Raw genomic sequence first — 16,593 nt, forward strand, 5'->3', positions numbered from 1 at the left:
TGCTGCATGGTTAAACACTTAACAAAGTTTCCCAAAGGCGAGACCTATCGGCTATGCCAGTGCTTGTTCAAATCTAGTGCCCAATGCAGTGGAGCCCCTCCCTATGCATGCACACCGCAGTACGTTATGTATTTTCTGGATAGGTTTTAGAGTGTTGGAGATAACTGAAAATAGTGCGCCTGCGCTCTGAGAAGGGTCACAAGTTGTTCTTGTGTACTGATCACAGGTGCCATCTGGAAGCAGGAATAATCTTTTTCACACTAACCTAAAATCGCAATATAGGTCGCTTTGATTAAGTAAGTATATTTAACCAAGAGCCATTCATTTTAATCCAAACGCATCACATATATTATTTGAAATTCACATTGAAGGCATTGACCATTGTTTTGCCCATGCTTCTTTGATTTAATGCAGCAAGGACTCCCTGGTATGAGTCGAAATTCCAGTGAAAGATGGCTTCACCCAGCTGTGAGGAGAAAGGATTGCGGCTGGGATGAAAGGCAAAACTGAAACCAGATGGAAGGAGGGAGGCGGGACCATCACACTCTGTAACAGGGGGAAGCGTGACGTAGTGTGATGGCCAACAAAACTGTTCTCTTACTGAAAGCTCCCTGGGCGGGAACTTAGCATGCAAAGAATGAACATTTATCACAATGCACCAATAAAAGTGAAGCATTTAGGACACTCGCAACAAAGCGCAAGTGCGTGTGTTTAAAGCCCACATACTGAACACAGCATGTCTCAGAGCATATGGCTGCCTAGGATCAACCTAATCACTCCTACTGATCACTAAACATTATGCTGCCACTACCAGACTTGTGCTGCTTAACTCTTGTTGAAGGCAGTAGCCTTTCACCACTTACCTCCTGGACCAACAAAATCGTAGTCTGTGAGACAGGCCTATGTCTTGGTGCACATGCATGATCAATGTATGGCTATGACAACAAAAACCAGCATTAGAGATCCAGACTATAGTACAGTTTGTCACTCAAGGGATGCAGGTCCGTCATCATGCAGAGAACTTTTCCATCACAACAAATAGTATGCTGTGGGTGGGTTGCAATTCTACTGCATTGTAAACCAGTCTCATAGCACAGCGCAAGCTCTGTTTAGACGAGACCTAAAAACACACCCTAATTAGGCATACATTCACTTAACACTAAAATCAATATTCTGTCCTCTCAAAGGTTGCATATTCTTTTAGCTAATTTTTCCCCAAAGGAAGAAACCAACTCAACTCTTCAAATTCATTTCCATGCTCAGTATAAATCATACCACAAAACAATCTCCTTCTGTAATTAAATTACCTGTCCTATCGCTTTCTTACTTTTGAGAACTCCAGAGCCCTAGGGAAATCGGAAAGAAACCAAAGCTAGGCTTGAAAAAACAGTTGCCACTCGTCCCGCTAACAGGGTCTCAACTCAGTCTTGTTTTCCCAAAGGAAGTTTAAAAAGTATGTTTGACAGGTTTCTTTAATTTGCAAAAATTAATGCATACTTTATTTTCTTCATATGATGTGGTAGTGCTGGCTTGGTGGCACTCGGTATTTTGAGGATGATTGGGACATGGCTGACTCCTCCCTAACTCTATCCCACCTTCAAATGCAAGACTGACCGATTCTGGCTGAGCATGCCTCACATATCAATAAAGTGTGTCCAGCGAGACTAATCTTTCCGTCTCTGGTCTGACATCTGACTGAATCTGTACTAACCAACGATTACAGCCTTTTAAAGCGCAATTTATCATAACATCCGAGTGACCCTTTCCTGGCGAGGAATGGCTTTGCTGTCATGACCATTTGTAAGTTCAGTCAAACTGCCAAGGCTAATGCAAACATGTGATAAATCTGCTTTAAGTAGTGACTACAGTGCTGCCCAGTTGCCTCATGTCTGACACCTTCAGCTAGTCCATTGTAAGTGTGGGTTTTAAAATAACCATACTTGACTGACCACTTAGCAGATATGTAACTGTTCCCTAACTCTACCAGCTATTCAAGGGCAGATTAGGGAGATGCAGTCATCCACAGAGTTACAATATACACATGATTACAAATTCTATTCTGAGTTATAGCAAAATGCAAGAAGAACAGGTGATGGATGGAGTGCTCAACAATGTCAAACATTCAACCCCAGTCACAGTTCTGGGTTTAATCCTTTTTTTTTTTTTGCTTGCCAAGCCATTCCTGTTTGGACCCAGCCATATGCAAATCAATCTTGACATTACTCGGGTGGCATGTGGAGCAAAAAACAATGGATTGGGATACGGGCTGAGCGATTGCCAGTGACTGAGCTTAATTCAAGCATTGCTTCCATCACCTTGTTGTTTAGCATTTTACGCCCTAAGTGCACAGGGTATGCCCAGACGTGGGTCTCAGGCTCACTGTGTCACTGGATTCAAGCTAGCCTGCCTGATGTGTGCTGATCCCCGAAACCAGTCCCAGGATGCTTGTTTCCGGTCCAGGGAGGACCTGGCCTGGCAGTTTGGGCTGGACTGCTCAATAAGGAGCAGGGTCAAGACTGATTTGCATATAACTGGGTCACACTAGGGTGTTATGGTGGGCAAAAAAGAATTATTGGGATGCTGCACAAGTGATTGCCAGTGGCAGACATTAATTGAAGCACTCTGTCCATCACCTGGTTGTGTTTGTATTTGCCACCCTGAGTTATAGCCTAGGCATATGTTTTGAATTACTTCCTTGTACATGATAACATTCAGTATTGCATGTCCATGTTTTCTTCCAGGAATAATTTGAACCTTGTTAGTATCATCTGACTATCAAGTTCTGCAGAATTTCTGGAAGCTCTATGGGCACTGTTGGACCTGGCCCTTTTTGCAGGGTCATCCCCAAACTTTTTGCCTCCTTCCTCCTATTTTTTTTCTTATCTGTTTTTTGTTGGCTTTAGGACTCTGTGCACTTTACCACTGCTAACCAGTGCCATAGTGCATGGGCTTTTTGTCCAAATTGTATTGGGGATTGGTTTATCCATGATTGGCATATTTGATTTACTGGTAAGTCCCTAGTAAAGTGCACTAGAGGTGCCAAGAGCCTGTAAATCTACTGGTAAGCCTGCAACCCTGATTGTGCCACGTGGGTATGCCCTGTAAACATGTCTCAGACCTGCCACTGCAGTGTCTGTGTGTGCAGTTTTGCACTGCCAATTCGACCTGGCAAGTGTACCCACTTGCCAGGCCCAAACCGTCCCCTTTACTATATGTAAGTCACCCCTAAGGTAGGCCCAAGGCAGCCCAATGGGCAGGTTGCAGTGTATTTAAAAGGTATGACATGTACTGTTGTGTTTTACATGTCCTGATAGTGAAATACTGCCAAATTCGGGTTTCACTATTGCAAGGCCCATCTCTCCCATAGGTTAACATGGGGATTGCCTTTAAATAACTTAAGTGCAGTTTCCTATTGAACGCAGATATAGATTCAGAGTTTTGGGTCACTGAATTCACAATGTAAATATACATCTTTTGGTGAAGTTGGTTTTTAGATTGTAAGTTTGAAAATGCCACTTTTTGTAAGTGGGTATTTTCTTGCTTAGCCATTCTGTGCCTCCGCCAGCCTGTAGAATACACGTCTGGGTCAGACTGACAGTTGGGCTGTTTGTAAATTCACTCTAGTCAGTGACACAAAGGGAGGTGAGGTGTGTCCTGCATATCCTAAAGAGTCTTGCTGAGCTAGAGTGGGAGGGAGGAGATGACACCTGCACTTGAAAGGGCTGTGCCTGCCCTCACACAATACAGTCTCCAACCCCCAGTGTGTGTCTGGGGCAGGGCAAGGAAGAGGCAGAGTCTTGTGCACTACAAAGATTTTCCTTTGAAGTTTGCCTACTTCAAAGACCGAAATGAGTATAAGCATTGGACTGCTGACCCCACAAATTTAGATTACGTCTGGATCAAAAGGAACCTCTGCCAAAGAGAAGAGCTTGATACTTGAGGGGGACCTGCCACTCTGCCTGTTGCTTTCCTGTGCTGGCTTGCTGCTGCTGCGTTACGAGGGAAAGGAGTGGACTTTGCTTTCTGAAACCATGCTTGTGAAGTTTCTCCAAGGGCTTGAACTCTGCTTGCCTCCTGTTTAGAAGTACTTGAAACATCAAAGACTTCACCTGCCAGCCTCTGGGTACTCCTGCTGAGGACCCTGACTTGCCAAGTGGTGCCATCCCAGTTCCTGGGCCATTGGAAGTGAGTTCTGGTGAGAAACAAGAAGATACAGGCACACAGACACCGGATGACTCCAGAACTGGCGCCACTGCACGACTCTGCACCACTGCTTGCAACACGCACGAAGCCGTGGTCCCTGCTGGAGTGTGACAATCCCATGCAACACCGCAGGGCCGACTCAGCCTCGCTGAAGTCCCATCTCTCCTTGAGTACCGAGTTCTGTGTCCCCAATGTCCATGACACCCAACTCTGCCGTGACGCCTGTAGCCCCATGACGTGACCCCAAAGCGTTTTGACCTGCTGGATCTTCGGGGACCAATCCTCACACAGACACCCCATCGCCTTACCTGCTCTGCAGTAAGGAACCAATGCTGCACCAGATCCAATGGTGCCTCACCTCCCCGACTCCGTGCACCGGCTTGTTTCCTTCGTTTCCAAAAGTACTGTACCTGGGAATCCGAGCGACTCCGTGACCAGTGCTGCCCTCCCCATGAGTGGTGTCGGACTGTTGAGACTGATTCAGTCAACGATGTTGTGATAGCCCCAGTTGGAGCTATTGTATTGTTGACTGTTTTTATGGAGAATTTAATTTTTTTTAATTCATGTTTCTACCTGTGTGTGTTGAATTTGTCATTTTGGTCTTTTTTTATTTAGATAAATATTGGCTATTTTTCTAAAATAGTGTAGAGTCCTTTTGTGGTGGTTTCACTGTGTTACTGTGTGTATTTGTAGAAATACTTTACACATTGCCTCTGAGATAAGCCTAACTGCTTGTGCCAAACTACCAACTTGGTGAGCAGGGGTCATCTGAGCTGTGCATCTCGCTTATCCTGATTTGAGTGAGTGTCCCTACTTGGACATGATGTATACCGTCTGCCAACTAGAGACCCTATTTCTAACGGGCACTGTCACTATCAAGGGCAGTGTGATTTACTCTCCATTTGTGTCCAAACACATCATTCTTGAATTAATAGTTGTTGCCAATTCGATCAGGTGAGAACAGTTTTTGGAGCCTGCAAATGGTGATCATCTATGAAAATCCTACCCTCCGTCCAGTACCTTCAGGTAAGAAAGATGAACAATGCTTGGTAGCACAATGAATAGATAACTGATGAGCTTATTTTAGTGCTTTCTTTGTGTGATTTAAAAAGAAAAGCTGCAAACCTAAGATTAATTTGCAAGCTGATGAAGGTTGTCCGCACACCTAGCCAGCTCATAAATCATCCTACTGCCTTCAATGGAAAAACTCCTCTTTGTGTTTCATGCACAAATGTGTATTGGTGAATATCTCGCTCTCTCAAATATATATATATATATATATATATATATATATATATATATATATATATATATATATATATATATATATATATATATATATATATATGTTCGATGGCATGTGTAGCTGCAGATACACCTGCTGTGCACATCCCGCCATCTGGTGTTGGGCTCGGAGTGTTACAAGTTGTTTTTCTTCGAAGAAGTCTTTTTTCGAGTCACGAGACCGAGGGACTCCTCCCATTTCGACTCCATTGCGCATGGGCGTCGACTCCATCTTAGATTGTTTTTTTTTCCGCCATCGGGTTCGGACGTGTTCCTTTTCGCTCCGTGTTTCTGGTCGGAAAGTTAGTTAGAATCTCGGACAAATCGTCGGTATTGTTTGCGTTCGGTATCGGGTTAGTTACAACAGATCGACACCGAATTAAGAAGAGCTCCGGTGGCCCTTTGGGGGTTTTTTTCCATCCCCGTCGGGGCCTGGTCGGCCCGGCCACGTGTCTCTTCAAGGCTGATTGAACGGACCCCATTCCGCTTCTGTCCAAAATGCCATAACAAGTATCCATATACAGATCAACATCTGGTCTGTAACTTGTGTTTGTCACCAGAACACAAGGAGGATACTTGTGAGGCCTGTCAAGCGTTTTGGTCCAGGAAGACACTCAGGGACCGAAGAGCAAGGAGACTGCAAATGGCGTCGGCGCCGACAGGACAAGAGCGTTTCGAGGAGGAGGAAGAAACATTCTCCACCCAGGAGTCGGACTCTGAGGAGATCGATCCCGAGGAAACGCCTAAAACCGTGAGTAAGACGTCGAAACCAAGAACTCACGAGAAAAGCGCTAAAGCCCAGGGGACGCCACCGCCAACAGGCCATGGCTTAACCCGAAAAGTAGGTGACCGTTCATCGGCACCGAAAAAGGGCGAGCTGGTGTCTAAGTCATACGACTCCGGTCGAGATACCGGCACACAGCAATCTCGGGCCCGAGATAGTGGCTAAGAGAAGATTCGGCACCGAAACGGGTCGGCACCGAGAGAGCACGACGCCGAAAGTAAAAAAAGGTTTCGTCGGAGCCGAAAAAAGCAGCCGAAAAGGTTTCGGTACCGAAATATCCGGCCTCGGAACCGAAAACAAGTTCCTACACTGAGGAACAAGGACTGTCCACACAAATGAAGACACATAGATTTGTACAGGAATTACAGGTAATAGAGCCAGATCACACACAAAGACGGCTCTTTATTCAAAAAGATACAGGGAAGATCAGCACTCTTCCTCCAGTCAAAATGAAACGCAAGCTTGCCTTCCAAGACAAGGACAAACAGCCACACGCAAAGGTGGCTAAACAAGTAACACCGCCACCATCCCCACATCACTCTCCGCAACCATCACCGGTAGCCACTCCACTAATGATGCAATCCCCAACTCATACAGGAATGAGTCAAGATGACCCTGACGCATGGGACCTTTATGACGCACCAGTGTCAGCTAATAGTCCAGAATGCTATCCAGCTAAACCATCGCCACCAGAGGATAGTACAGGCTACGCACAGGTGGTGTCAAGAGCAGCGGCATTTCATAATGTCATCCTTCATTCAGAGCCCATTGAAGACGACTTTCTTTTTAATACACTGTCGTCCACACACAGCCAATATCCGAGTCTTCCTATGCTACCCGGAATGTTAAAACACTCCAAACAAGTGTTTGAGGAGCCTGTTAAAGGGAGAGCCATTACTCCAAGAGTAGATAAAAAATATAAACCGCCACCAACAGACCCAGTGTACATTACACAACAGCTAACACCAGACTCTGTTGTAGTGGGAGCAGCGCACAAAAGAGCCAACTCATACTTCAGGAGATGCACCACCTCCAGATAAAGAAAGTCGAAAATTCGATGCTGCACAGGCAGCAAACCAGTGGCGTATTGCAAATTCGCAAGCTTTGCTAGCCAGATATGATAGGGCCCATTGGGATGAGATGCAACACCTTATTGAACATTTACCCAAGGAGTTCCAAAAAAGAGCGCAGCAAGTAGTAGAAGAAGGACAGGGTATCTCCAATAATCAAATACGGTCAGCAATGGATGCTGCAGACACAGCTGCTAGAACTGTCAACACAGCAGTAACAATAAGGAGACATGCATGGCTGCGTACATCAGGATTTAAACCAGAGATGCAGCAAGCTGTGCTGAATATGCCATTCAACGGACAGCAGTTGTTTGGGCCGGAGGTGGACACTGCGATCGAAAAACTTAAGAAAGACACTGACACGGCCAAAGCCATGGGCGCACTCTACTCCCCACAGAGCAGAGGCACATTTCGAAAGACACAATTTCGAGGGGGGTTTCGAGGGCAAACCACAGAAGCCACAACCTCACAAACAAAGCCCACTTACCAGAGCCAGTATCAGCGGGGAGGTTTTCGGGGACAATATAGAGGGGGACAATTTCAAAGGAATAGAGGAAAGTTCCAAAGTCCCAAAACTCCTCCAAACAAGCAGTGACTTCAAGGTCACAAATCCCCAACACATAACACCTGTGGGGGGGGAGACTAACCAAGTTTTACAAACATTGGGAGGAAATAACAACAGACACTTGGGTCTTAGCAATTATCCAGCATGGTTATTGCATAGAATTTCTCAAATTCCCTCCAAACATCCCACCGAAAACACACAATATGTCAAAACAACATATAGATCTTCTAGGACTAGAAGTTCAGGCATTGCTACAAAAAGAAGCAATAGAGTTAGTACCAAAACAACAAATAAACACAGGAGTTTACTCCCTGTACTTTCTGTTACCCAAAAAAGACAAGAGTCTGAGACCTATACTAGATCTCAGAACATTAAATACCTACATCAAATCAGATCACTTTCACATGGTTACATTACAAGACGTAATCCCACTGCTCAAACAACAAGACTACATGACAACACTAGACCTGATGATATTCCCATATACCAATACATCCTTCACACAGAAAGTACCTAAGGTTTGTATTCCAAGGGATACATTACCAATTCAAAGTGTTGCCATTCGGAATAACAACTGCACCAAGAGTTTTTACAAAATGCTTAGCAGTAGTAGCTGCACATATCAGAAGGCAGCAAATACATGTGTTCCCGTACCTAGACGATTGGTTAATCAAAACCAACACGCTAAGACGGTGTTCACAACACACAAAATATGTCATAGAAATCCTCCACAAACTAGGTTTCTCAATCAACTACACAAAGTCACACCTTCTGCTGTGTCAAACACAGCAATACTTAGGAGCAACAATCAACACAGCAAAAGGGATTGCCACTCCAAGTCCACAAAGAGTTCACACATTTCACAATGTGATACAGACCATGTATCCAAATCAAGATACAAGTCAAACTGGTGATGAAACTACTAGGCATGATGTCTTCATGCATAGCCATTGTCCCAAACGCAAGGTTGCACATGCGGCCCTTACAACAGTGCCTAGCATCACAATGGTCACAAGCACAGGGTCAGCTTCTAGATCTGGTGTTGATAGACCACCAAACATACATCTCGCTTCAATGGTGGAACAGTATAAATTTAAACCAAGGGCGGCCTTTCCAAGACCCAGTGCCACAATACGTAATAACAGATGCTTCCATGATAGGGTGGGGAGCACACCTCAATCAACACAGCATCCAAGGACAATGGGACATACAGCAAAAACAGTTTCACATAAATCACTTAGAACTGTTAGCGGTATTTCTAGCGCTGAAAGCATTTCAACCCATAATAAGCCACAAACACATTCTTGTCAAAACAGACAACCTGACAACAATGTATTACCTAAACAAACAGGGAGGCACACACTCGACACAGTTGTGTCTCCTAACAAAGAAAATATGGCATTGGGTGATTCACAACCACATTCGCCTAATAGCACAATTTATTCCAGGAATTCAGAACCAGTTAGCAGACAATCTCTCTCGGGATCACCAACAGATCCACAAATGGGAGATTCACCCCCAAATACTAAACACTTACTTTCAAATGTGGGGAACACCACAAATAGATCTATTTGCAACAAAGGAAAACTCAAAATGCCAAAACTTCGCATCCAGGTACCCACAAGATCAGTCTCAGGGCAATGCGTTATGGATGAGCTGGTCAGGGATATTTGCTTACGCTTTTCCCCCTCTCCCACTCCTTCCATATCTAGTAAACAAATTGAGTCAAAACAAACTCAAACTCATACTAATAGCACAGACCTGGGCAAGACAACCTTGGTACACAACACTACTAGACCTCTCAGTAGTACCTCATGTCAAACTACCAAACAGACCAGATCTGTTAACACAACACAAACAGATCAGACACCCAAATCCAGCATCGCTGAATCTAGCAATTTGGTTCCTGAAATCCTAGAATTCGGACACTTAGACCTCACACAAGAATGTATGGAGGTCATAAGACAAGCTAGGAAACCTACCACTAGACACTGCTATGCAAATAAGTGGAAAAGATTTGTTTATTACTGCCATAATAATCAAATTCAACCCTTACACGCATCTGCCAAAGATATAGTAGGATACTTACTACAATTGCAAAAGTCAAAGCTAGCTTTCTCTTCAATAAAGATACATCTGACCGCAATTTCAGCCTACCTGCAAATTACGCACTCAACTTCATTATTTAGGATACCAGTCATAAAAGCATTTATTGAAGGCCTAAAGAGAATTATACCACCACGAACACCACCAGTTCCTTCATGGAACCTCAACATTGTCTTAACACGACTCATGGGTCCACCTTTTGAGCCCATGCACTCTTGTGAAATGCAATACTTAACATGGAAAGTTGCATTTTTGATTGCCATCACATCTCTAAGAAGAGTGAGTGAAATTCAAGCATTTACCATACAAGAACCATTTATTCAAATACACAAGCATAAAGTAGTTCTACGGACAAATCCCAAATTTTTACCAAAAGTGATCTCACCGTTCCACTTGAATCAAACGGTAGAATTACCAGTGTTCTTCCCACAGCCAGATTCTGTAGCTGAAAGAGCACTGCATACATTAGACATCAAAAGAGCACTAATGTACTACATTGACAGAACAAAACTAATTCGAAAAACAAAACAACTATTTATTGCTTTCCAAAAACCTCATACAGGGAATCCAATTTCTAAACAAGGCATTGCTAGATGGATAGTTAAGTGTATTCAAACCTGCTATTTTAAAGCAAAGAGAGAGCTGCCTATTACACCAAAGGCACACTCAACCAGAAAAAAAGGTGCTACCATGGCCTTTCTAGGAAATATTCCAATGAACGAAATATGTAAGGCAGCAACATGGTCTACGCCTCATACATTTACCAAACACTACTGTGTAGATGTGTTAACGGCACAACAAGCCACAGTAGGTCAAGCTGTACTACGAACATTATTTCAAACAACTTCAACTCCTACAGGCTGAACCACTGCTTTTGGGGAGATAACTGTAAACTGCTTACTAGTCTATGCACAGCATGTGTATCTGCAGCTACACATGCCATCGAACGGAAAATGTCACTTACCCAGTGTACATCTGTTCGTGGCATTAGTCGCTGCAGATTCACATGTGCCCACCCGCCTCCCCGGGAACCTGTAGCCGTTTAGAAGTTGATCTTGAACATTTGTAAATATATTACTTTAAACTTCATTATGTACATACGTATTCACTCCATTGCATGGGCACTATTACTAGCATACACAACTCCTACTTCGCCCTCTGCGGGGAAAACAATCTAAGATGGAGTCGACGCCCATGCGCAATGGAGTAAAAATGGGAGGAGTCCCTCGGTCTCGTGACTCGAAAAGACTTCTTCGAAGAAAAACAACTTGTAACACTCAGAGCCCAACACCAGATGGCGGGATGTGCACAGCATGTGAATCTGCAGCGACTAATGCCACGAACAGATGTACACTGGGTAAGTGACATTATATATATATATATATATATATATATATATATATATATATATATAGTAGTTAGTATCCCTAAAGTTCATCCAACTACAAAAGGCAACTGATTATCCTGTTACGCAGAATAAGCTGCTTAAATACTACTACCAGACACTGCAACAGTTAAAACGTTACAAAAATAATGAACTTATCTTTTAAATGTAAACAGTATTTAAAAATTCAGTTCTCAGTATCAACTGTATGAACTTTACCGCCTATTGTTAAGCAGCAATCTGAAGTGTCTGCGGTGCGTGCAGTACTCCATCCTGCTCTATGTAAAACTTCAGCTTGGAATGAAACCACTATGAACTGTGCCATTAAGCACTATATAAACACAGACTGTTGTTGTTCCTTTGCTATGCGCCCATGCCCATGGAACACCCTTCCAGTTGACTGTTGTGAAAAGCCAAATTATTTTTTCACCTTACAACTATGTGGGAGTTTTGATATACTTTTTAGCTTTTGAAATTCTGCTAAAAATGTCCTCTTTATAAATATTGTTTATTTACACCTTTTAACTGTGCCCTGGTCTGTGTCGGAGTTTGTGCTTTAATAGAATCCTTGTTAAACAAGCATCTCACTTACGAGAGACATAGGCTTTGTCTAAGTATTTTTTTTTTTTTTTTTTTGTAGGTGTGATTGCTGTGCGGCAGAGTTGAAAGTAACAAAACAAAGTGTTATGATGCGACCAGTGCTCGCAATGTCTTTTTTTAATTTTTTTTTATTGCTGGCATGGGGGTGGGCGGGTGGTGGGCATCTGGGTAGTGCCTGACACAGACAAGGCAGGGCATGGAGGAAAAAAAGCACTGTGATGTGGCCAGTGACACTGGTGTCCCGGTCAGTGCCTGGGGTTTTCTTTTTGTTGTTTTTACAGGGTGGGAGGCAAACCAGAGGGCGGGCGGTGGGATCAACCTGAACAAATGAGGGAGAGGGTGTGGGGGGAGGGCTAATGCGGTTGGAGCAAGAAGATAGACAACTGAGGGTTGGAAGGAGGTGTTGGGAGCAAGCTCACAGACAACAGAGCCTGGGATGTGGGTGCTGCGGGCAAGCGGAACAGCAGGGACTCAGCAGGTGGGATGAATGCAGAGGGGGAAAAGTACATGAGGAAGACAGCTGAAAAAAACATGCAGTCTGGTAGAGTGCTTAAACACAAAAGGTAGTGCCTAAAAAATAGGCAGTTGAAGGACACATCTAATGCGTGGATGCTCTAGGGAAGGGACAAACGTATGAAGAGAAAGGAGCCTCTGGCAGCGAACAGTAGAAGCCAGCAAATAAGAGTAACACTGAAACCAACCAATGGGAAGCAATGGGTGGTCTATAAGCCCACTGTTCAAAAAAAAGAAAAGGCCTCGCAAGAGACCGCACATGCTCTGTCTAAGGAAAAACCTAAAATAGCTTTAAAAAGCTGGAAAATGTTAAATGTTTACAGAGAGTACATAGAAGTTATGTAGAATACAGTTGTAAAACAGGAAAAACTATTTCTTCAATTGTCTGCCCACTGCTGAAACTTATTATGCATTGAAAGAATACACCTCTACGCTGTACAATCCTTTCTCTCAATCCTTAACAATTGAACACGAATTTTTTTGGGGTTTATTGGTTCAGTAAAGCATCACGCCCATCTTCTAGGTCGTGGCACTACATTACCCCCACCTTGATTCCTCTGTCACCTCTTGCCCACATACTAATGGTATCCTCTTGTAATCCCCTGAGAAGAGTACCTTCCCTGCCCCCGTTTAGTCTCCTGACATCTGTCTCAGCAGTTGCATTGGATATTCTACTTTTCCACACCAGAGTAACCTTTTCTGCAAAACGGAGATCTTGAACACCAGAAGGTCTGCGGAAACAATGGGATTCTGGAGTGCTGCTCCTAAGAGTCTCTGCGGTTTTCAACACAAGTGTAGAAAATTGCTTTAACATCCAGCTGCTGCCAAAAAGTTTATACTTTTGCACACATTCATGTTAAAAAAAACAATACTAATTTCAAATATTTGCAAAGCACCTTTGCTAAGTGCTTATACAGTCGTGCTCTGTATTTGTTTTGCAATGCACTTTAAGGTTTTCTTCCCAATTGATAATTTTTGAATGGTATTAGTCTTTCAAATTTGATGGCTGTTATGACTACATAAATAAATACTTTATCTGAGGAATCTTCAAATGTTTTGGTGCTTCTCTGGTGTCCTGACTGTGAAGGTCTGTGTTGCAGGCAGATGACGAACATTACATTCCTCGAGCTGTTCTCTTGGACCTCGAACCCAGAGTGATCCATTCCATTTTGAATTCTCCATATGCTAACTTGTACAACCCTGAGAATATCTACTTGTCTGAGCATGGAGGAGGTGCCGGGAACAACTGGGCCAGCGGCTTTTCGCAGGTAAGCAGTGAATCCCCTCAGAGGAAGTAATCTTTCACTTCTTTACTTTCTGAGACACAATCTTTTGTTATGTAGTGTTTACGTCAGTGTGCTTAGCTGCGTAGAGTTTAACATTTTTATGACTCCCAGATAGCTCCCAAACCGATCCCAAATAACCCAATATTTTCAAAGAAAATGTCCCTGTCAAAACCCACAGTGCTTATTTGGTGGCGTCTAAGGAGCATTAAGCAAATATAGAGAACACAGCTTATCCTTTTTATGGCCCATTCTAGGTAGGTCAATATGTTTTCTATACTTGTCCCGTACTTCCGGGTTTTATTGGTTCATTGCAAATGTAGAGGAGTCATTTTGGGAAAACACGATCTATTGTAGTTCTTTACTAAGCAGCTTTACTGTTTCCGTGGTCGTGGTACAATTCGTAGACCGGTAAGAATAATAAGAACTGTTCGTCATCTGTTAGTCCCTTAGAAAAGCTTATTAGGTTAGGGCAAAATTGTGTTATATTTTCCTCAAATAGCTTTCAGAAGAATTATGGCTCTTATACATAATACCCAAGAGAGAATGTCCAACTGAAAATAATATTGTGGAAAGTTTGAGGCTTTCATGCCGTTTCGCGATTCCTGCAAGACATTTTGAGCTCAAACAAATTTTCCCATGAGGAAAATTTAGACAGTCGGAATAAGCTTAGGATAAACAGAAATAATGCATGATAACCCTTGGCTCAGTCATCTGGATTTATGCACGAATACATTCGCTTAATGAAAATTACAAATATGCATAGTTTGTGTTTGAATTGTACTAATTGCTACCCGCTAAGTTACTCTCCCCATTTCCCTTCACTTTTTGTTTAACTATATCTCTGAAACAAGGGTCTTTGCTGCCTTCCCTCTCCACTAGCTGATCTCATGCTCATGCTCAGGCAGGTGACATTTGCTGCACTTCATGTCTCCTGCAGGAGTGCTTCCACTGTAGATCTGTTGTACAAAATGGCTCAGGAGCTCCAAAGACAAGCAGTCCACCGTCATCTGTTTCTTTTCTCGAACTATTACTCCACTTGGTCTAATCTCTCTATTTTCAATGATTTAGTAATGACTGTTTGAAATGTACCTATAAATCCTTTTGTTTAATGGATAAAACATAGTGAAGTAACTGATCCTAGTTTCTAATATTGTTTGAGCCATCGTGGCAACGTGATAATGTGTTTAAAAAAAAATATATATATATTAGAAAAGAAGAAAAAAATGAATGAAGCCTATGAAAATTAAAAAAAAATAAAAACGGAGATTAACTAGCCACTGCATTTACATGTGTTTGTCTTGGACACATTGAAGTACAGATGGAACCTTGACATTTGGACTATGGACACATTAAAGTGCACCTGCATATAATCTGCATTAGTATAGAGCTACAAGTCTTCGAGTCGTTGACATTTGGTTGCATGTAAATGTTACACCTAATATGAGAGAGGTTATACCTTTGTAGAACAAAACATTTAATTGGGGATTCGGAGGTGCGGCTCTTACAGTTGGCAAGGTGGGAAGTTAAACAACCACTCACTTGCAACTCTTGGCAACTCCACCTCTATCGCAAGTTGATCAATAAAGAAAGAGTTGTCGGGGGCCTCAAAAGATACTGACAGATTGGTTGATCAAGTGGACTCTGGCTATTTCAGTTCTTCTGCCAAAAATCAGTCTTTATATAAAAAAAAAAAATCATGCAAAGCATAGAACTCGCTCTTTTCTAGCTGAACTAAAGTAAATGGTATGTTGGCGACAAGGAGATAATTAGTATATAGTAAAAGGTCTAGTGCAGCCTTCTTTACCAGTGTGGGGATGTAGATATTGTTCAGGAAGCAGGAAAAGGCTGCAGTACCACAGGCTGTCCTTTGGTGTCCCTTGGGATCTCTTTTGGCTGCATAAGGTACTGCACCCTGCAATATTGAATTAAACACATCCCCAATTACTTTTGGGCGCCGTGCTGGAAAATGAAGCGCAGCACCCGTTTTGAGAATAGTTTTATGCTGTGCATTCCGGTTATGAGGGATCTGCGACAAGACTGATTTGCTGTTTGAAAATAAAAATAAGTACAAGGTCGCACTATATGTAACTTCACTGAAGACATAAAGTGCTCATCCAATCGAGTTTGTGCTATATGGTAGTCATGTAAAGCGTTCTTGCATGTTTGCGGTATATGAAATTACTTGTCCTCATGTAAAGCACTCAGACACCACAAAAGATGAGTGGTGTGCCCAAACAAGTAAAAGTAAGAAATAACATAAGGCCATGCAGCGTGGAGCTGTGAGGCAAAATAAATAGTGGCTGCTGACCTGAGTGTAGGTGCATGTGCAGCTTGGTCCACCATCCAGCGTGCTTAAAAGAGAAGCATGACTGATGTGGGAGAGAGAGAGTGTTTGACAGGCTGCCAGCAGGAAGTAATGCCTCAAGGATTGTTTAAAATATAACAATCTTATAGACAATGGTGGATACCATGATTGTCAGAAGTATCAAAACATGTCACTTCCTGTTTCTTCAGAGAAAGTTGGAATAAGCGCCAACTTGTGAAAGAAGGCGTTTACAGTTAAGGGCTTTAAAGAAGAAAGATATCCAGAAATTATGGCAGTTTCAATTTTATAAATCTGGGAACCACAACATTGATCTGTATAATCCTAAAAAGTTAGGAATTGCATTGTGATCTTAAGCAAAGTCTTCCAGAATGAGCGCCATGCACACAGGGGTCTCTAAAGACATAACCCCATTTATGTACTGGTGCCTAACTATGTAGCTGCGCACCGGCACAAACACAGGGACTTTCCTCCT

General features: G+C 42.9%; 1 protein-coding gene across 1 annotated transcript in view; it reads left to right on the forward strand.

Moving 5' to 3' along the window:
• TUBG1 (tubulin gamma 1) overlaps positions 1–16,593 on the forward strand; it is a 102,333-nt gene that overhangs the window by 37,112 nt on the left and 48,628 nt on the right. The window contains exon 3 of the mRNA XM_069237715.1: positions 13,610–13,777. Within this exon, the coding sequence (XP_069093816.1) occupies positions 13,610–13,777 (168 nt within the window). The remainder of the gene's footprint in view (positions 1–13,609; positions 13,778–16,593) is intronic.

Source organism: Pleurodeles waltl, chromosome 6 (genome assembly GCF_031143425.1).
Source record: "Pleurodeles waltl isolate 20211129_DDA chromosome 6, aPleWal1.hap1.20221129, whole genome shotgun sequence".
In the NCBI taxonomy this organism is placed as follows: domain Eukaryota; kingdom Metazoa; phylum Chordata; class Amphibia; order Caudata; family Salamandridae; genus Pleurodeles; species Pleurodeles waltl.